Below are 22,061 nucleotides of genomic sequence, written 5' to 3'. Positions count from 1 at the left end.
ATGATTACATAGATGGTCTTTGTTTATTGGCAATTTTAGAGCCTAAAGATTAAAATGGAATCTATGGTAGTGTTATTTCAAGTCTTTTTCACCGAAATCTGTACAACCAAACAAATTAGTTAATATATTTGAATATGTATTTTTCCCTAGAAAATTTGACCCTCACAATTTGTCTGGAACCCAAATAGGGTCATAGATCCTTGTCAGGTTCTTTGTATGCTTTAACACTAGAGAAATATTTTATTTGGTCATGAACAGAAAAAAGGTTTTTGTCTCTCCTTCTCTCACTGAAAATTTTGTTGGGTTGGGTCCCATGCCTCTCTCTCTACTCTCTAGAGTTTGTGAAATTCAGGCGAGTTGGCAGGCCTCTTTTGTTTTTCTTCACTTCTCATTGTTTTTATTTTTTAATCGAGAACAAGACTTATATAATTTTCTCATTTGAAAATCCGATATGAATCTAAACTCGAATCGTTAAGTCTGTGTACATAAATTTTTTCACCTAACGACATAATAAATTGAGTAAAACCCTACACGCGGCCACACTACTTTTTCTTGTTACCGACCTTGGAAAAATTTGTTCAATCTTGTTGTTTTTTTCCCCTTTCAGTTATTCAAAATTACTCAAACAATTGTTTCTCTGTTTGATTTGATTTGTAATGATTTTGCCTGAAACAAACACACACACATTCTCTTCTCATCTGGCTAAAATTAACATTCCAGTCATTATGGTTCTACTTTCAATAGAGGATCACTCATGCATGGCCCATTCTCTTTTTTATTACCAATATATATATATATGACAAAATTTTAATTATTGATATTGTTAATTAGTGCTACTGTTTCTTTTTTGTTGGTCTTTTCTTTGCCCTCTCTTTCTTTTCCTATTACGTAGGCAGTAGGCTAATACCAAGAAAAACTACTACTTAAAAGTAAATAGGGACACAGAGGTTTGATGACTCAGCTTTTTATGCACAACTTAATTTTCAATTGAAATGACACCAACGTAAGAGTCTTTTAAGCATAACGGGTATGATATTAAATTTGGAGATGTTATCTTTGTGACCACCCGTTAAATTTTGGTCAAACTTCTCATATTATTATGTAATAAACTTTTTTGCGTATGGGTTTGACGATCCAAAAATAAATAATTAGTCTATGTAATAGATGTTTATTAATTAATTATCAGGAAATTTTTTAAAAAAAGTACAATGAAGTGTTGAAATTCATATATATATATATACACGCACACGTACAGACACCCTATATTATGTTTTTTTATCGATCATTCAACTAATTTATAATTACCATTCATTATCACAAATTATTGCACCGTCACCATCATGCTGATTTTGCAATAATTGGTACTAGGGAGGGCCAGAGGCTCAGAGGTCGTGAGAGGAGCTGCCCTCATTATTGCCTTCTCATACTCTAGTATTTTGACCATAAAAACGTTAATAGTTGTTCTAATTTAGTTTCCTAGAGTTTTTTTTTTTTGTTAAACTTATTTTATTGAAATAGGTTAAATTGAAAATTTCTCGCAAATTCCTTCTTTTAATCGATAACGACATCATACAATGTATGATTTGTCCTTTGAACATCCGATATGAGTCTAAATTGGGTTAATTGCGCACATAAATTTTTCACCAGACGACAATGTATAAGTTGAGTTAAAACTCAGCGAGTGATCATAAGAATATTGCTCAATGTGAGAATCGAATTCAAGACCTCCCGAATTCATACGATTTGACCACATAGAGATTTACCAGCTAAACTATTACGTACCCAAGTGGTTTTTGCAAAGCTTTCGAGTTAAGCGTATTGGTCCTCAATAGTAAAACCCAAAAATTATTCAAAAAAAATAAAATCCCAACAACCGGGATCCTAGTTGCCCATCACATACACATTAAATCTCTTCCATACAACTGGGATAACTGGGATCTGTAACACTTTTCAAATTTTTTTATTTTTTGTTTGTTTTAGGTAGAGGTTCCGCGATTACCTCATTAAGATTGAAAGGCCCATCAATTGCAATGGAAACCATTACCAATCACCAAGTGCATAATGAAGTGTAAATTAATTACATTATATTTTAAATTAGTTTTCGAGTCACGAGGGGATGTAAAAGGAGGCATGATTAGGGACACTGAAGAAAATAAAAAGAAGAGAGATTGATTACAAGAACTCTATCTATGATTCCCTTGAAAAATGTCTTGGCAGTCACAGGTCATTCTATGCACCAAATGATTAACACATGGAAAAATTATAATGATTAAGATCCACGTTAAGTAAAAATTAGAACCTCATAAACACACACACACGCATATATCTATATCTATATATATATATATATATATATATATATATATATATATATATGTAAATTAGAACCTCATAAACACACACACACACGCATATATATATATATGTGTGTGTGTGTGTGCACACACTTGTGTATATATATGTATATGAAGTTGACAGGACAAGAAGGATCGAGCACGAGAAACACAGGGGCAGAGTAGAAAAATGGTTTTGAAGGAAGTGAGAAAACCGCGGGCTGTTTCTCCCCCACCACCCCGACAGCCCACAATATTATCAAATTAGGGTTTTCACCAAAACCACAATTCTATAAACGTCAAAGTTTGTCAGTTAGTGCCTTGTTTGTTAGGGCAATAAACAGTACATTGTGCCTAATAAGACCACTATGTTGTAAGAACAACTAGCTCTGTCGTCTTCTCTATTGTCCTCATTTATTTGTAGCTTCAGTACTCTCTCATCACTCTCGCGTGTGCAGTGCACACGTATGTATTTTGCTTCTAAATACTGCTATGGTCGGCCTTTTGTATGTGGTATAATGTAATGTAGTTCTTTAAAGGTTGTTAGGGTTAAGGGTCCCTCCATTAGAAACCGGTGTGGTTTTTTTCTGCAGTTCTAATCACATACCATACAATCTGTTTAACAATATGGGATCTGCATTTGGTGAATATACTGAGCATCTATAACTAAAACTGCAATTTCTATTGCAGGGGTCTCGTCTGGATTTAGTATATGGAATAGTGGTGTTCACAGTCGATCCGGTTGGTTTTTTCAACATAAATTTAACCGATCAAGTGGATGGATTTTAGTGAAGAAATATGTATTTTAAAAAAAAACCGATGAATATACCATTTTGACAGCCCTAAATATGGAACAATATTAATGAGAGAGAAAAGAAAAGAAAAGAGCAGGTCCATGATCACGAGTATTGTTGTATCATATCTCACACAGAGTAACAGTTTAGGCATCAAAAGATGTGTTAGCTGGAAGAAACGGAAAATATGATGATAATGATCATCATCATCATATGCAAATAATAATAATAACTGTAGTTTGGAAGCTTTCTGTTCGTCTGCATGTGAACCACTGACGCTGTTTCTACATTATTTAAAAAAAAAAAACAATAACGACACCGTGCATTCTTTTCCATTCAATGTTCGATATCAACCTAAACTTGAATTGTATAGTCCATGTACGTAAAATTTTTCCATCAAGGTAAGTTGGGCAAAGTCCAAAGCGTGATCATACGAATATTGCTCTCAGTAAAAATCGATCTCATAACCTTTTGAGTCCATAAAGTTTGGCTCTAGAAGATTCACCACATTTCTATATTATCTGGCTAAATCATTAAAAAAAATGATATGCACATTTATATGATATGAATGGGTAAGTCTTAATCTTTTAGATATATTTAGTGGGTACGTGAATATATATTCTATCGAGAATGAGAGATAGTCTGGTTGGTCAGGTTGTCTGTCCCTTGCAGAACAATCCATACCTATGATATGCCTTTATTTACATGTCTCATTTTTACCTGCTTCCATCAGATGAATTGTTATATATTGTTTTTCAGATGTCCAATGGAAGAAGAGACGCAGTGCATGATTTCAAATAGCGAGGTTTCGGATTCAAATAGCAGAGCATCCTGCAAGCAAACAAGGTATGTTACAGGCAGCACTTTGACATGCAAAGGTGTGGTACCACAGCAAATGGTCACTGGTTGGTCAGGTTCTATTCTCACCGGGGGGTTTGAAATTTGAGTAGTTTTCCATCCGCTGTGGTGGCCTTCATGGCCCCTCGGGCATGCCCAGGATCTTGAGGTCCAGGGTTCTATCACCAGGGGGTTTGAGATTTGGGTAGTTTTCCATCCTCTGTGGTGGCCTTCATGCCCCTCGGGCATGACTTAGCGTGTGTATCACCTGTGAGCATTTTAAAAAAAAAAAAAAAGAATATATATTCTATCTGTTTTTTTTTTGAATTAAAATGTTAGCACCTCTTTTTGTCAAGGTCAATATAGAAGTTTATTATTTACTTTTTTTAGTAAACGATAATTTTTGTTGATAAAAAAATTATACGATTCCCAAATATGAGTGAATATCCATTGGGTAGTTAAGTAACTAAATTCTTAGATCATGTAGGTTCCTTGATAAATGAACGAGAACGCCAACAACCAAATTTCCCTCTCGTCACACTTGTTCACAAACAATCACCCCAACGTGCGTATTAACTATGTCAAGCCATAGTTATACTGTGGTCTTATTATTTCTTCACTAATTATTGAAACGAAAATTTAACAATCATACCTTATTCATTTGTTGAAGACAACGTGCTTCCTTCAAGTCCATAATAAACGGGCCATATTTATAGATGGTGTATACTAAGTGGGCCAAGATTGTAATGGACCAAGCCCAATAGACTTGAATTTGTCTCATTCGAATCCTTTATTACCAGATGTGCAGGAACACTTGGCGACTTGTTTCCATTTTTTTTAATAATTTGACGACTCTTTTTTTTGGAACCAAGAAGTGACAACGACACCAACAAACTTGCCCAAGGGTCACGTGCATGTGCATAGAAATTTCTTACATAACGTCAAAACATAACCACAAAGATATTGTTCAACTCAAGACTTTTTGATTTCGTACACAACTCCTGAGTTGTATGCATATATGCATCATGTGAGACATGTGAAATTCGTAATCTCACTAGAATCCCATACGTCCAATTCAATTACGATAATTGAAATATTAACTGTTGAAATTTTTATCATTTTCGTAAATATATTCAAGAACAGAATATCACCTAAATGATTTGGAATTTATGGCCTATCACCTAAATGGTTTCGAATTTGATGACCATCATGTGTGTGTGGTCACACAAGGTGTGCGTCAATTGGTGGTATATCCGTATATGCATCATAAACAACCAATCAAAACGGTGACGCGACCCTTCATCACGTTCTCCCAGACCGAATCAGCGGGAAGGTGGCGATTTACTTGCTGATTTGCGCTGACTGACTAGTGAATACTACCTCCACGGCTCACACACGGCATCTCAGTATTTCTAATTTTATAGTACCACGGGACCACAACTACGACCTCTCTTTTTTAAAATTCCTCTTTTGTCCCCACTCTCATTTCAAATTTCAAAACCATACCACCACCGCCGCCGCCACCACCACCACTGAAATATCAGCGGCACCGTTCCTCTCTTCTCTGCTTCTCTTCTCTCTCAGGTTCAACCTCGAAACCTTTTCGTTCTAATTCCGCAATATCGTTCTGTGATTGTGGTTGTTTACGTAGTTTGCGCCTGCTTTTGTTTGGTTGATTATATTTTTATTCGATTTGGTTATGGTCATCTTTGGATTGCAAATTTGAGATCAGTTAGTTTTCAGTGATCGATACGTTGTATATGAAGTGGTCCTAAGACTATTGTCCGATGTGCAGAGATGGATGCCACGGCTGGTCCAATCCTGTACCCGCTGCATAGGTGTAAAACTATTCATCTGGTATGTTGAGGTGCTGTACTTTACGATTGTTTATTGGAATCGTGTTTGTTTAAGGGACATTAGATTGAGAAAGATGGAACGATGTGTCCAGGTGAGGCATGCGCAGGGGATTCACAATGTAGAAGGTGAAAAGGATTTTAAGGCTTATTTATCTTACGATCTTTTTGACGCACACCTTACTCCTCTCGGATGGCAGCAGGTATTGGCTGGCAAGAATAGTAGCCTTTTGTGTGTTTTGGAGCATGTGTTGGACATTTTTATTCTCTAATTGATTGAGAAAATGATTATTGTGATTCTACAACAGGTTGAAAATCTGCGCAAACATGTTCAATCATGTGGACTCAACAAGAGAATTGAATTGGTCATTGCTTCACCTTTGTTAAGGTATTGCTTTTCCGGACCTTGCTATATTTGAATATGTCCTTTTCGATTTTGCACTTACCGTGGAGTATCGATGAATTCTTTTTCCTAAACTTTCTTGAGATTTATAGAGGATGCAAGATGGAATCATAATGAACAATGCATACACTTCTTTTTACCTTTTTGTTTTTTCTTGTCTTGCTGAATGGGAATAGAAAATGCAAACATCACACAAATGGAAAGTAGCTGGTTTTATATTGCCTCGAATTTATCTGGACTCGGGGGAAAAGGGAGAACAGGGTTGGGGGTTTGATAGATAGGTCTCTAACCTATAATTAGGTCCCAGCTGTGGTATGATGATATCATCCACACTATCCTAGTATAAAGGAAACCAGAAAGAGAAAGGAATTGTTTGGCTGGTTGAATTTAAAGTGTGCAGTCAAGAAAGAGATTATGGATTCTCCCATCCGTTGGTTGCAGATAGAACAATGCTCTGAACACAAACATGTTTTTCGTAATTTGTCCTAAGGGCATCTCCGACCATAAGTTGGAAATTGAGGATGCAATTTAAATTTTGCATCCATGAATAGTGTAAAAGTGAGGGTGGTATAATTCATTTACTCCAATGATGGGTGGGAAATGGGGATGCAAAGTGATTTCTTTATATTTTTGAATTGTTTTTAATGTGAAAATCTCTCTTAACTACCAAACTTTATTTCCCTCTAAAATTTTTCATCTCCTCATTTGGGAGCTATATTTAGCACTTCATGATGAGAAGTTGTATAATACAACCCCATATACCACTTGGGTTGGAGAAGAAAATTTTCTTTAAAAGTGCTATTTTGGAAGTTAGGAAGAATACAACCTTATATACCACTTGGGTTGGAGATGGTCATGTAAAGTTAGTATTGAACTCTGTGGCTTTTGCTTTTGGTCTCATATTAATTATAGTTGTTGCCTGTAGATCAATCATGCTCACCCTTTAAAAAGAAACAATGTGCAGAGAGGGAGGGATTTCTTATCTCCATGTAGGTTTCTGGTCATATACTAAATGTTTAATTCTTAAAATACATGGCCTACCCTTGGAATTCTGTTGTTTGTGTTATTTATCTTTTCATTCAGTCTAGCGTTTTCTTTGTTTTCAATCAATGTCTGAAAGCAACCACGCAACTGTAATGTCTTAGAGCCAGTAACCTTTTCCCTTCATGTGTTTTATTTATCGTAAAGATTGCTTTTAACCCTACAACATCAAATCTTTGCATTTTAGGACCATGCAGACAGCAGTTGGAGTTTTTGGAGGTCAATCATACACTGATGGGATAGAGGCTCCTCCACTAATGGTGGCCAATGCAGGGAACAGTGACCGACCGACAATTTCGAGTTTAAATTGCCCTCCATTTATGGCTGTGGAGCTATGTAGGGAACATTTGGTATGTCTTCCAGCATATAATGTAAACTGAGTCTATATGTTTAATATAATTCTCATTGCATATCCTTAGAAGTCGTTTATCCCATCATGAGAGAAGTATACGATACTAATTTCATTGTTAACTCAATCAATCACATGTTTCCTGTCTTAGGAATAGGATATGTATGGGTTTGCATAAACTCCACGACCTGAGTACTTTATGTAATTGTACATGTCTGAGTATGGTGTCAGTAGTTGCTACATTGTTTGATTCTTTGTTATGTGAAGGCTTAGATCCCATCCACTTTTCTTTGTAAATAAACAACCTCCGAGTTTCCAGAAGTAACAATTGATCTGTCCTAGATTTAACGGAAGTAACAAAAGATGACATACAGTCAATGATTTTTTTCAACATGTATATGACAGTTTTATGGAGTAACTTAATGATACTAATTTGGGATTTGGAACATCTACTTGGTGTTTTGTCCCACATTATCACATGATAGAAATGCAGTAAATTAAGATCTTCTGGTCGCTTGACTTGATTTGTTGCCTGTGGGTCTCCTCTGTTGTTCTCCACATAACTGCTGGAATTTTGTTTACCAGTGCATTTTTTTTCTTCTCCAAACAGGGAGTTCATCCGTGTGATAAGAGGAGAAGCATCAGCGAGTATCGGCCCCTTTTTCCTGCAATTGATTTTTCACAGGCAAGTGAATTTTATGATTGACATTTACATTACATGACAGAACTTTTTGGCATGACTTAAGGGTCTAAAATTGGACTTTGATTTCATATCATATTTTGTTCGAAACTTTGCATAGGTAGAAAGCAATGATGATGTTCTGTGGAAACCTGACATCAGAGAGGCGAATGAAGAACTTGCTGCCAGGGGAATGGAATTCTTGAAATGGTTACTGTCTCTGTCTCTCTCTTCCTCTTTCTCTCTGTACACACTACACACACACTTATACAAATCACAAATAAAATTTTTAAAATAGTCGAATATGAATTCAGTGTCTAGATGCAGAGCGTTTTGGTAATTAACTGTGTTGTCTTGCTGGGCTTCATACTACCGCTTATTATCTTTATTCTAAATCTTTTTCCATTAATTGGTCCAGGTTATGGACACGGAAAGAGAAGGAGATCGCAGTTGTTACCCACAGTGGATTCTTGTACCATACCTTAAGCGCTTTCGGAAACGATTGTCATCCATCTGTTAAGAGTGAAATATGCACACAGTAAGTATTATGTTGATTTCTCTGGAATACTGTGTATTTTTTTTCATTTTCATTCCTAAATATTTTATGGTATTTTCTTCCTTAATTTAAGTAAATTCAGGTCATATGTATATTATACTAAAAGTCTAAAAGGCAACCAGGGAGGTTGGTGGTTTCAGGTTTGGTCGTCTCTTTGAAACTAAAAGGTGTATTTGTCTTTGGGGCAAACCTTAGGGATAGAAAATGTAGTTTACCCTTTTCTAGTTTTTGTTGAGATAGTTCTTTGATAGTTCTCTGTCACTGCAATAAACTGCATTGAAAATTCTTGTTCAACTTTATACTGCTTCTATTTGGAACTCGACATGCTTCTGGTGTGCATTCTTTCTACCTGTTTTTATCAGTGTCAAACCTTATCATCTTTAAATGTCAGATGGATAGATTTCTGATACCAGACAAATAGGTGACAATATTTGTCGGGAAAAAAAGGGAAACAGATTGAGATAGGTTTGACGTGGTAAGGATATTGAATCTGATGTTGCAACCCTGGCTTGGCTTCAAGGTTATATGATGAGCTTTTTTTAGCATTGTTTTCACCCTTGTATCCCTCCTTGGCCACTTCTGAACAAAGGAGTGGAGGGAACTTGAAATTTGATTTACAGTATGATTCATCATATATCACATAGATGCATCTCTGCTGATCTATTCAGATTTTTTTTTTAATGATGATGTGCGCGATATATTATATATTTGAAGACTGGCCCACTGGGTGCAGTCTCAATCCTCTGAATGCATAATTTCTTTGTTCCGGCTAATCTGGTGGATGTATTATCTTTTTATGCAGCTTTGCCAATTGTGAACTTCGGTCGATGGTAATTGCTGATAGAGGGTGAGTGTTTTGTTTCCAAAATCCAGGGAGGATATATTTTTCTGTCTTAATCATTATGCATTTGTGCTCACTTTTTTTTCCTCTTTTTTTGCAGCATGATGGGATCTGATCCAGCAATAACCAACTATCCTGGAAAGATTCCTAGTGGGCTTGATTTGCCTAGCGATGTTGCAAAGGAGAAGACTACAGAAAAAGGAGTGTCTAAGTAATACGATAGCCGACAGGTTATCGCGTTTATTAGTCTAATCTCCCTCCTAGTATGATTCTTACAGTGAGCTACCAATGCACTTATTAATATGTTGGCTGGCTGACTGGCTCAGATAGCAAATTGGACATCTTTTGCTAGAACTACCCAGATTGAAACCCCACAGCACAACAGTTTAAAGGCACTTTTAGGTGTCAATTGTTATAAGATTATTGGTTAACCTAACCACAATTGTTTTTATGATTGCCTTAAGGAACATAATCTTGCTTAAGATTTGTCAACAAACTAGCTTTTTATTTTTATTTTATGTATTACTGTTGTAGTCAAAATCTTGCGCGTAGCATGTCATATATTGATTTAATGTACGAGAAGCAATAGGATGATGTCAATTTGAGCACCACGAATAACTTAGATAACTCTTATGTGTGTGGTATCTCATAGAATTCTTGAGTTCGATCCTCCTCATCCTCTTCCCTTTGTAATAAAAAAAGAAAGAAAGTAGGATGATATCAATTCATTAGCGGTTAGTGACAATGTATGAATATTTGAGAATCGAAATATGTAGTTTGCAATTCAAATTTTAAAAATGTACAAACCGTTTGTGAATTAACACTAACTCATTATTTTTGGTGAAACACATCAACAACATGTGACCTGATGTGATTACAAATTTACAATGGCTTGTTTATCATGAATTATTCAATTAATCAACGCAAAACCAGTCCTTTAATAATGTTAGATTTCAAAGTCAAACTACCACCACCCAATAGCCATGGCTGCAAGTGGAATCTTCATGCCTCCAGCAAATTTTCCTTCCCCCAAAACAGCTCCTTGTTGATCTTTTTTTACACTGTTACAAAAGTAATGCTATATCATGGACAAATATAAAACCGAATATTCAAACGCATATATTGAATGATTTACGGTACTGGGGACCACATCACATCTCACAGGCAGTTAAAAAATAAATAATAATAATAATAAAATCGTTCCCTCTTGTCCCGCCGTTATAAATGAAGTAACCAAAAACCCGAATAACATCTTCACGCTTCATCTTCCTCTTTCGCTTTCAGTTCTACGAGATCTGAAATCTCCGACTCTTCCTCTCTGATTCCTTTTCCGCGGAGCGAGAGGTATGTACATGACATTCTTATGTTTTAGTGTTTGAGTAGTTTGTTTTTCTTGCTTCAAAGAGTTGATTTATGGTTGTTTCTCGGGAGATGATAATGGCGTTGCATCTGCGATTAGGATGCTCAAGTTATAAAATCATCGATTGTAATCTTAATATATATTGTGTGATCTTTACAGAGTTTTTCATCTCCGTCGCTATGAATCGTTTTAATGTTACTTTCGGCCTGGTTTTGAAGTTATTATGTATGGCAATGGAGGAGAATCTAGATCTGGATTTTTTGTGCTTTGACTTCTCTTTTCCGTTTAGCTGCATGAGATTATTTGCTAGGGCTCATGTTATGGTCTCGATTTTAGATATGTCTATGAAAAATTTGATATCTCAATGAGAAGCATATTTAACCTAATAGAACACCAGAGAAAAGAATCGCCTGAGTGAAGTTTTAAGCATATCATTACTTTCATTAGAATATTCGTTTGTTTTATGTGCTTTTATTTACTTCTAGCAGTTGTTCTCTGTCTTGATATCTAATTTTATCATTGTAGGTAAGATATGGATGTCACTGTAGCTCCATTGCAGCACTGTAAAATTCTTCACCTGGTTTGTACAACTTCTACTCTTCCATCTCTGTTCTGTAAAATTGTTATGCTCTGTGATATTCACCGAAAAGGCTAAAAGAGTGATAGCTAAAGACACTTTCAGAAATTCAAATTTTATGAACACCATGAACTATTAGAAAGCAAATGACGGTACTTATTAATATATATATAGGTGAGGCATGCCCAAGGAGTTCACAATGTTGCAGGAGAAAAGGACCATGATGCCTTAATGTCTCCCACACTTTTTGATGCTCAACTCTCTCCACTTGGCTGGCAACAGGTAGCATCACATATTCACATCTGCTCTGCTGTTGTATAAGTTTTGACATTTTATGGTGCGTTTGGTACAAGGGTAATGAGGTGTAATAGTTACAAGGGTAATTAAATTTTAAGTTTACTTGTGTTTGTTATGTCAGTATAACTTTTATTCCTGTAATAAATTTTAGTAATTGAGCTCATTTTTTACACATAAAGTTTACTAGTGGGGGACCTGGGTAATAAAAAGTAATAAAAAGTTTTACTCCAACCTATTACCCCTTTAAATAAAAAATTCTAAAAACCCATAAGTTATATATACACATATATATTATATATATGTATGTATGTATAGACACTCACACATATATATATACACACACTCACTTATGCACTGTCTGTGTGTATACACACACATATATATACACACACATATGCACTGTCTATGTATATATATATACACACACATATACATACACACACATATATATACATATGCACTATCTGTGTATATATATACATACATACATATATATATATATATATATATATATATATACATATACATATACATATGCACTATCTATATATATATATATAATACACATACATATATACATATACACAGACAGTGCATGCACTGTCTGTGTATGTGTATGTATTTTATATATACATACATATTTTATATATATACAGATATAAATATATACATATTATATATATATAAAAATAAATAATGTCGGGCTTGGGTCGGGCTCGGGCTGAGCCAAAATTGGCCTGAGGTGTCTGGCTTCGGGTTGGGCTGACCCAAAAAATGGAGCCCATGCCCGCCCAAGTGGTCGGGCATGGCCGAGCTCGGACCTAGGCCCACGGGCCAAATGATGACCCCTACTCTTGTGTTACGTCTTTGTCATGGATTTGAATGTTATCAGATTATTTTGTTGAAATTGTTAACAATTGTTATTATATATATATATGTATGGTTGTGTGTATATATATGCATATGTATCTATATTTTTAAAATTTTGTTACATGATAGTCGTAATAATAAAAAACATAATCTCACTTTTTTCTAGTTTGGTTCATTACAATAATAACAAACAAGGGTAATGGTATTACACCAGTAATGTATAGTCGTAACAAACAAAAGTAATGAATACTTGGGTAAATTTTACCCTTCTTTACCAAACAAGGGTAACACTTATTCTCCATAATTATTATTACCCTTGTAATATTTACATGGATAACAAATTATACCCCCAAATTCTTACCCTCATACCAAACGCACCCTTAGGATCACACATGTTTTTGAAAATTATTTTTTTTTCTTTAGAAATCATGAATTCATGACTGAAATTTTGAGAATTAAAATTAATATATCATGATCAGTTTGAGTATTGAAGAAGATGATTTGTTTTTTGTGTCCACGTCATGGGTGCGTTTGTTCCACATTTCAAGAAGCATCTTCTCCATTGAAGTTATTACCCTTGTGAACTTTCAAGAACATTATCTTGTGGTCAATCACTATTTGTTATTGGAAATGCTACCATTCATTAAAAAAGAAGAAGATTAAGAGTAATAAGAAAGTAGATGTTTAGCCAACAGATATATTTATAAAGCAAAACATATTTTAATCTGGTCCCAGTACTTGATAACTTGCCAGGCACTTCTTGCTACCATTACTTTAGACAAACTTCAGAGGTATAACATCTAGTTTAACATTAATTAGTTAATGTGATCATTGATTATTGTAAAAGGTTTCCAATCTGCGCGAGCAAGTTCTGGAAAGTGGACTATTAAAGAGGATTGAGTTGATTGTAACTTCCCCTTTGTTGAGGTATGGCAACTTCCAACTTCTAATCGCCTTCTTTCAGTTTCTTGATGAAATCTTCTATTTGTTCTCATTTAAGTTTATTTTATTCCAATACATTTAAGTCTTACAGTCCATTTTTCCCGTAATTAGAAACCTTTTTGACGTTAAGTAGGGTTATTTACAAACTAAAACAATATATATACATTTGTAGAAATTTTTAACAGATGCGATTGCAGGACCATGCAAACAGCAGTTGGAGTTTTTGGTGGTAAGAGCCAAACAGAAGGGCTTGATTTACCTCCCCTGATGGAAGCAAATGTTGGAGGCAGTGGTCTTCCTGCAATATCAAGTTCTGATTGTCCTCCATTTATAGCAGTAGAGCTTTGTCGAGAACGTTTGGTATGTACGTAGTGGTAAAATTAGTGAAGCCTACCTAAATACAGACCAAGATTCTTTACAATTCTACTACTTTATTTATGTATTTCAGACAGGCCAATTGGAACAGAGTTGTAGAGGATTCCAATCCATATTTCTTATTGGATTCAAATGTTGTTTGGCGGAATTGAATTCAATAATGCTGCAACCCACATTGTCCTCTTATATTATATTTTACTTACAGGGACTCCATCCATGTGATAAGAGGAGAAGCATCAGCGAGTCTCGGCCTCTTTTTCCTGCAATTGATTTTTCATTGGCAAGTACTTGCATAGAATCATAGTTTACATTTTTAAAACTTATATGTATCAATTTATGTCCGACTAAATATCATCTTTCGTTTCAGATAGAAAGTGATGAAGACAAGTTGTGGCAGGCTGACGTAAGAGAGAGCTTTGAAGACATTATTGGCAGGGGAATGAAGTTTTTGAGCTGGTGATTACTCATTTTTTTGAGCTGTTATTTCTATTGAAAGGTAAACGAAATAGAACTCAAGGATATTTTTTTTAAACACAGGTTAAGGACACGGAAAGAGACAGAAATAGCAGTTGTCTCTCACAGTGTATTCTTGCATCAAATGCTAAACGCGCTTGGAAATGACTGCCATCCATCAGCGAAGGATGAAATATGCAAGAAGTAAGTTACCATATCTGCTATGTTTTACTTTTAAGTACGTTTTTGATTTGTGAAACATCAACCACAAGATACTGAAATTTTATCCTTTCCAGTTGATGCCCCCCTAACTGAACCTGAGTTTTTATCCTTTCCACCACAAAATTGACAGGAAGAAAGAAAGAAAAATTATTCCTAATATCCATCTGTATATCATATTCTGTTAAGCCTGTCCACTCCTGCTAATGCCGACTTATTGGGTAATGGGTTATAAACTAATCCAACCAAGTCTGTTTTGTGCTAGGTTTGACAATGGTGAACTTCGTTCCGTGATGATATTCGATAAAGGTGAGCACCATTCTGTATTAAAGACTAATCTCAATGCACGCTTCAATCTCTAGATGCAAGTATGCAACATTTGCAGTGTAAGCAGATTCCTCGACCCCTAATCCTGAAGTGATAGCCCTTTTGGCTTCATTGTAGTGGCCTGCCCGATTTATAACACATTGAATTATTTAAATATTTTCATAGGGTAAAAGATATCACAAAGAAAGGTGGCGCAATGGTTAATACACAGGTTTATATAATGAAGTAGTCTCTTGTTCAATACCTTTTGTCAATATGAAAATTTCAATATTTTCTTAAAAGAATGTTGGGCCAGGCGCTTGGGCCCTGAACGTGTCATGCCATGGTTATTTTATGATTCATGCCCGCTAGGCAAGTGACTCTCAATGGGAGGGTAATGCTGGGCCCTGCTCTTAGGCCATTGTGTTTATGATTCACGGCCCGGCCCGGCCCGGCCCGGCCTGGCCTAGCACAGCCGGTGATTCTAAACAGTAAACAATAGCATGATTTACCTACTATTTTTTTCTTCCAAAACCCCTCAACCTCGCATGCATGCAAATTGGAAAGTAAAAGACGGTCAAAATCATAGCGCACTACCTGCTTTCCCCCACCTTTTTCTTCCAAATAGGCTACTACTCTCACTCAACCTATATGATTTATAAGCCACAACAATTCCCTTGGTGAGCTACGATCTTTTAAGAAGCAGGAATCCAACCAAGACCGAAAGGTAAAGGAAGGAAACGGCAGCTATGACATTGATGCTAGTCGACTTCCCTGCCTTTTTGCTGCTCTCTGAGATGGTTGGGTCGACGTTATCCTTCTCTAAGGACAATTTACGTGATGAAGAGAAGGGGATTGTCACATCCCAAAAAGATTTGGCTTTTAATGAGGTAGCTTCTACTTCTGGTTCTAAAACAGTCGAGGCATCAGTTGGTGCTTCCATCGACATCAACTCCACGCAGTGATCTTTTAAAACCTGAGATGGCATAAATAGGAATAAGAGCAATTGATATCGTATAACGTTTTCCAAATGACCTTAGAAAAATGCGTGATCGGAGATTCAGAACTAGGGAAATATTCAGTGTACATTTCAAGTGCACTTGCTCACAGCATTCCAGTACAAAGTCCCAGAGGCTTAACACCAAAAAAAAGGGAAACAACCTTTTGCAAGTGCCCTAGAACTAATGTGTATGCAGAGACACAAAACCACATCAATGTCAACCAAAATAGTATGCAACTAAGCAAGGCACAATGAGAAAAGGCAAATAAAATTTGGACAAGAAGTCATGCCAACATGAAAACCTTAGGGGCAAGAGGAGAAACCAGCTTCTACAAAAAAAGAATTCATATTATTATCATGTTCAATATTGATTGTTTTTCTAATTTTCTGTCATTGTCAACCTCTTTCAATATCTTGCAAAGGCTCAGATTGGAGGAATGCCTCAATCATAAATATGCCAATGACAGAGTGAATTTCTTCCTTTCGAAAAGGGGATTTAATCACGGAGATCACCAAAAGGAATATTTGAAATGAGCTACACACAGCTTTTATGTAATCAAATAAAAAAGAAAATGGAAAAATCTAATAACTTGTAGGTAGTCGCAAGTGAATTTATTCTCCAACCAAGGAACAAAAACTCTTCTAGGAAATAGAATACTGCACGTTTTTCGGTTTACAGCAAGAGTTTTACAGGTGATCATACTGGAAGATCAAACTCCAACAACATAAATCAGAAAGTTATATTAATTTTCAACCAACCATATGCTTCACAAGGGGAAGACAATATTGTTGGCCTTTCTAGGATAAACAATAATGTGGAAACAATGACATAAATTTCACTCATAATGGGAGCAATGAACATGCCAGCTTGCCTTGAAGGCATTAAGACACAAGAATTGGCATCATTTTAGCCCCGCATAAGGGTTCCATGAAGCCCACCCAAGAGATGTGGCAACATATGCAAAAATTTTACATAGCTGAACCAATAATATGAGCAACTGAGGATCGATACCAGGGCGTGCCCACGCACACACTTTCAACAGGCATGTGTGCATATGCTTTTGTACGGGGGAGAAGCTGTATGAGCAAACCACATCAGGCAGAACATCTATGAACACAAAATAATGGACCAAAACTAGATGCAAATACAGCACAGCTATTTGACAAAATCACTTTTACTCAATTCACAACCCCCAACCACACTTGAGTTTGGAAAAATGACAACTACCACATACTTTCTTAAGGATCTTAGGCACCTAAAAACTGGTCAAATGGTTTATAAAATCTTTCTAATATAGCACATTCAACTAGATAGTGCAGAGCAAAGTATCACAGGCTACACTGCCAAGAAGAATTTGACTTCCAGGACGTGGTGTGGGGAAAACTTCTAAGTTTTGCATCAGCCCAATCAACATAATTAAAGACAACTTTCGCAGACCAGAATGAAATATAAGGATGGCAAGAAAAAACCAAGCTGTCAAAGTATTCTACGGGAATGAAAATGTAGTACTTCACTTTGTATTCTACTTTAAACTGATTAATAAAGAAAGGACATAATTACCTCAAGCAGAAGAAAACAAATTGAAGAAAACCATTGGGGAAAAACATGTATTGACAGTGAGACATTTCATATCTGTAGCAAAATATTAAAGCTTACATACCTCAATGAGTTCAAGGAAAGTTGGGAAACGGGTTTTCCAGATGATTGTTCTTTGCTTGCTTCTATGCTATCACATCAGCTGGAGGCTGATCTTCATCCGCCTCATTACAGATAGTGTCCAATCTGCTTTGTAGACTTCTAATTATATCATCATTGAATTCGAATTATAGCATAGTAGAAGAGCAAAGCATGGGTAACTAATATAAAGGTGAACAAAAAAAAATGCATAATTAAATTTGAGCATTGGCTTTCAGTGGCAAACCCCCCCAAAAAAAAAACTATTAGAGAATTTTTAAGCAAAGTACTGTTGGGTTTTGTGAAAATTCATAGTAGGAAAGACTATAAAACCTATCTAATCATTAGAGCCTCAAAATCTACAATAAAATTTAGTATTATCATTATACAACCCTGATGCGGATTTGTGAAGGACAGGGAAAATTCTCTCTCATTTATAACATAAAGATGCATATACTCAGTGTGTTCAGTGTTTGTTCTACTAATAGTTCTATCTTCTTTTAACCCTTGGGCTATGGCTTAATAACTGATTTGAAATTTCCCAAAGATAGAGTCTAGAAAGGTTTGCAAGCATACAGTGTCTTGTGTTCAATTGACATTTGAGCAGTTCCACAAAATGCTCATCTAAGTTTTACATCGGGCAATTTCAGTTTTTAAACTCTAGGAAATAATGATCATGGATGCTAGGAGTCATGAGTTCAAACCACATAAAAATCCTCCACACTGAAGAGAAGGCCGCATCCAGCATACATCTACGAGGTGTTATTTCTATATGGTGGCTAACCTTTGAGGAAGCTGAGATAACCCAGTTAAAAGTCTAGCAAATGAAAAATGACATACCAATTTTGCAAAAGTATGATTAACTGAAAAATGAAGTGGATTCAAACCCTCAGTTCCATGTTTATTTCGCACACAATTGATGCATGCAATGCTCATACAGATGCTAGTATGCTACATCCAGATCCAGGAGATCCATGGACTTGGTCTACTTTTCTTGTGCAATGCAGTGATATAGTAAGCCACAATAAATACCCTACACGACTACGCCCGCCCATCCCTCCCCAAATGAACAAAAAAATTGGAAATTATGATTTTTTTAATTCAAAAGAAATTTTATTCAAGAATACCAACAAGGTGAAATCCAATGGGAGGGAGAGCAGAAATTAAAACTTGACGGACACACAATGCATATTGAATGTATGTAAAAGCTGTTTACAAGGGACTAACTAATCTTTAACTCAACGGATAACCAAGTTTCTACAAGTCTAATCTGGTGGCTTATGAACTTTCTTTTTGAATGCAGAGCCTACGAACTTTTTTGTAATTCTGGCAATTACCTAAGCACTGGAATCAATTTATTATGCAGCTCAATGCCAACAAGATGCATGAATTGCCATAGTGACTGGAGTAGTTCTTAATCCAATATTCCAGCACTACTATACAACATTGCCTCATGCAAATCTCATGTTTGACTTTTTCGTCAAATCCTTTTCTGCTTAGTTCTGTACATGTTCATCTCTTTCACTTGAATAAGAACGATTTGGTCCAATTCTTGCAGAAATGGTAAAGACTGGTAAAAGCCGTACCAAGAAAGCCATGTTCGAGCAAGCCTTGCTCAAAAAAATACATTGCAAATACATAAGAAAAGATAGTCAACACAATTGTGGCATAATCTAATTACAGAAACCAATAAAATTGTTCAATAGTAAAGGACTGGTTAGTAAATGAGAGGAAGACAATTTACCTTAGATTAAAGTTGAGCATGCACTTAAATGTACGAATGGAAGCCAATACCCTTCCCATTTTGAAATCACATGGACGTAGACTGCTTGATGTAATATTCGAGGACAGCGAACAATTCCGACATGTCCACCTACATAAGGAACTCTTTATAGCATAACCCAAATAATCATAACAGAAACTTTAAGATAGCATAGTTCAAATGGGAAAAAATTTACAGCACTTGAGATGTATATACCTTCTTGGACTATAACAAATGTGAATTAACAATCTCTCATCCCAATCTGTCTCTGAGATGGGGGCTGCTTCTGCAACTCCCTTCACTGTCTGCAGCATTAAAGTGATCAATGAGAAAGTTAATCTGAAACAAAATTCTCAAAGTAATGGTTATTGATAAACTCCACTAAAAAAATATGAAATATGTGCAAACTTGGGAACAAATAAAAAACTGAGAGAAGAATGAAACCTGGCAACGCATTATGGTTGAATTCTTGAATGCTGTATCGCTGATCCATATATAAATTCCAATTACTCTCATGCCACCGACTAACATCCTCGAAACCTAAAGGCACACTAGTATCCACATAAATGCCAACAGATTGAATGCTAATACATACATAAACACTTGCAGAATGTAAAAAATCGGAGCACCAAATCAGTCCGCATTCACTGAATGCTTGTTGAACTGAATAATCACAATAACAAAGCAAATTTCGGTACTGTGAATTTCGTTTAAGATAACCTGACGGGCGTGTTCGGCAACCCAATCCATATCGATGAGTCAAGAGGATGAATCGCCGGACTGGGACTTAGATTTGGATCCCTTTCTGTTGTCCTCTCTGATGGTTCCGGTGAGAGAACAAGCTGGCTCGGAGGCATCGTTGGGCGGAGTTGGAACCAAATCGAACACGAATCCACGGTCTAAAGGCGAGTTAAGCTTACCTATCACAAGCCCCACCTGTAATGGTAAGAAAACCCTAATTCAGACTTCAAATCAAACCATCGAAAACATGTTACACGCATACACACATTTCGAGCGATGAGAGTGAGAACGACCTGAGAGGTGAGTCCAGATTGGCTGAGGCGATCCTCGGCCAATTTGAGCCGAGACTCCTCTCCAACTACAGCTTTTACCATCACTGATCTCTGCAATCACTGCGCGTTATTTGACTTGAGAGCAGCGGAGATCGGAACAAAGAGTTTCAAGCAGACACAACGACTTTTGCGAAGTATGTGTTCGTCCCATTCTGTTTTTCTAGATGTGGCCCACATCATGTGGGAAGTATAGGGTGTTAAAATATGAAGATGGGCCCAAGGTCAATAAAATGTTGGGCCCAAATTCTGACCCAAAGCAATCGAGTCAAAACTGATACAAATTACAAACTACGAAGATGTTGAATGAGGCAATGAGCTAGTCTACTCTGATTTCACTTGGGCTTTTCTTACGAAAAGAGGCCTGAGCTTGGCTTAGTAGCCTAGTCCATTTCCCTGCCATCAGCCCATTCCAGGAATTCAGTATTTATTATTTTTTTTCATATGGATTAACGGCTACTATGCTTAGGGTTACATACTGATTGTAGGTATAAGCTCGTTGATTGGATCTCTAAATTGATGTCTCAATATCCTTTAATTAGCATGTTCTAACACTTAGTTAATGTATTTATGCTTATTTTAGTTAGTTATACCCTTATAGGCGTTTCCCATTAATTTTGCAGAAAACATGATTAATTCGGTTGAGGTGGAAACTTTTGGAGCTGAAGAAAAATGCTGAAAGATAAACATTTGTCTGGATACCTTAATGGGTTGTCTGGACAATTAACTGGAGGGGTAAATGGTCAAAGATCCTGAAGCTGAAGCATAAAACTTGAAGAACTCAACAATTGTCTGGACACCTGATGTAGCGGTCCGGACAATTTCTGGAGAAATATTGACAGTAAATGTTTAAAAAAGTAACCACTACCAGGGAGGTTGGTGCTTTTGGTTGTCTCTTTGAAACTGAAAAGGTGTCTTTGTCTTTGCGGCAAACCTTGAGGATAGAAAATGTAGTTTACCCTTTTTAGTTTTTGTTGAGATTGTTCTTTGATAGTTCTCTGTCACTGCAATAAATTGCATTGAGATGAGAATTGTCTGCTTCTAATGAAAATTCTTGTTTAACTGTATACCTGCTTCTATTTGGAACTCGACATGCTTCTGGCGTGCATTCTTTCTACCTATTTTTATCAGTGTCAAACCTTATCATCTTTCAAATAGGGGACGGACAATATTGGTCGAACAAAAAAGGGAAACAGATTGAGACAGGTTTGACGTGGTAATTAAGGATATTGAATCTGATGTTGCAACCCTGGCTTGGCTTGGTTTCAAGGTTAAATCATGAGCTTTTTTTAGCATTGTTTTCATCCTTGTATCCCTCCTTGGTCAGGTCACTTCTGAACAAAGGAGTGGTAACAGTCCTCCACTAAGTAGAGGAATAATGGTCAGGCGTCACTGATTGAGCTTATGATATTACATCCAAGCTTTTTAGATCTTCTAAGTGGGCAAGTTGTGAGAACAATGAATAGGCA

The 22,061-nt window shown here is 36.2% G+C and overlaps 2 protein-coding genes and 1 pseudogene across 3 annotated transcripts; 2 read left to right on the top strand and 1 right to left on the bottom strand.

Annotated features, from left to right (window-relative positions):
• Positions 1 to 5,391: 5,391 nt before the first annotated feature.
• Positions 5,392 to 10,199, top strand: LOC120010296 (phosphoglycerate mutase-like protein 1). Of its 2 annotated transcripts, none has more exons than XM_038861057.1 (10): positions 5,392 to 5,548; positions 5,760 to 5,821; positions 5,913 to 6,020; positions 6,126 to 6,205; positions 7,449 to 7,611; positions 8,221 to 8,295; positions 8,411 to 8,499; positions 8,708 to 8,827; positions 9,648 to 9,692; positions 9,787 to 10,199. In XM_038861057.1, the coding sequence occupies exons 2-10, from the start codon at positions 5,762 to 5,764 to the stop codon at positions 9,899 to 9,901; spliced, it is 855 nt and encodes a 284-aa protein (XP_038716985.1). In that variant the 5' UTR covers positions 5,392 to 5,548; positions 5,760 to 5,761; the 3' UTR covers positions 9,902 to 10,199. The 2 variants fall into 2 exon arrangements, with proteins under 2 accessions (XP_038716985.1, XP_038716986.1); XM_038861058.1 differs by having other exon boundaries at positions 5,409 to 5,548; positions 5,708 to 5,821.
• Positions 10,200 to 10,892: 693 nt separating this feature from the next.
• Positions 10,893 to 15,387, top strand: LOC120010776 (phosphoglycerate mutase-like protein 1). Its single transcript, XM_038861630.1, has 9 exons — positions 10,893 to 11,030; positions 11,572 to 11,626; positions 11,798 to 11,905; positions 13,638 to 13,717; positions 13,930 to 14,092; positions 14,313 to 14,387; positions 14,475 to 14,563; positions 14,645 to 14,764; positions 15,045 to 15,387. The coding sequence occupies exons 2-9, from the start codon at positions 11,579 to 11,581 to the stop codon at positions 15,139 to 15,141; spliced, it is 780 nt and encodes a 259-aa protein (XP_038717558.1). The 5' UTR covers positions 10,893 to 11,030; positions 11,572 to 11,578; the 3' UTR covers positions 15,142 to 15,387.
• A 197-nt stretch (positions 15,388 to 15,584) lies between these two features.
• LOC120010575 lies at positions 15,585 to 20,757 on the bottom strand (annotated as a pseudogene).
• Positions 20,758 to 22,061: the final 1,304 nt, after the last annotated feature.

The sequence above is a fragment of the Tripterygium wilfordii genome, chromosome 12 (assembly GCF_013401445.1).
Source record: "Tripterygium wilfordii isolate XIE 37 chromosome 12, ASM1340144v1, whole genome shotgun sequence".
Lineage (NCBI taxonomy): Eukaryota > Viridiplantae > Streptophyta > Magnoliopsida > Celastrales > Celastraceae > Tripterygium > Tripterygium wilfordii.
This window is presented reverse-complemented; position numbering and strand designations above follow the sequence as displayed.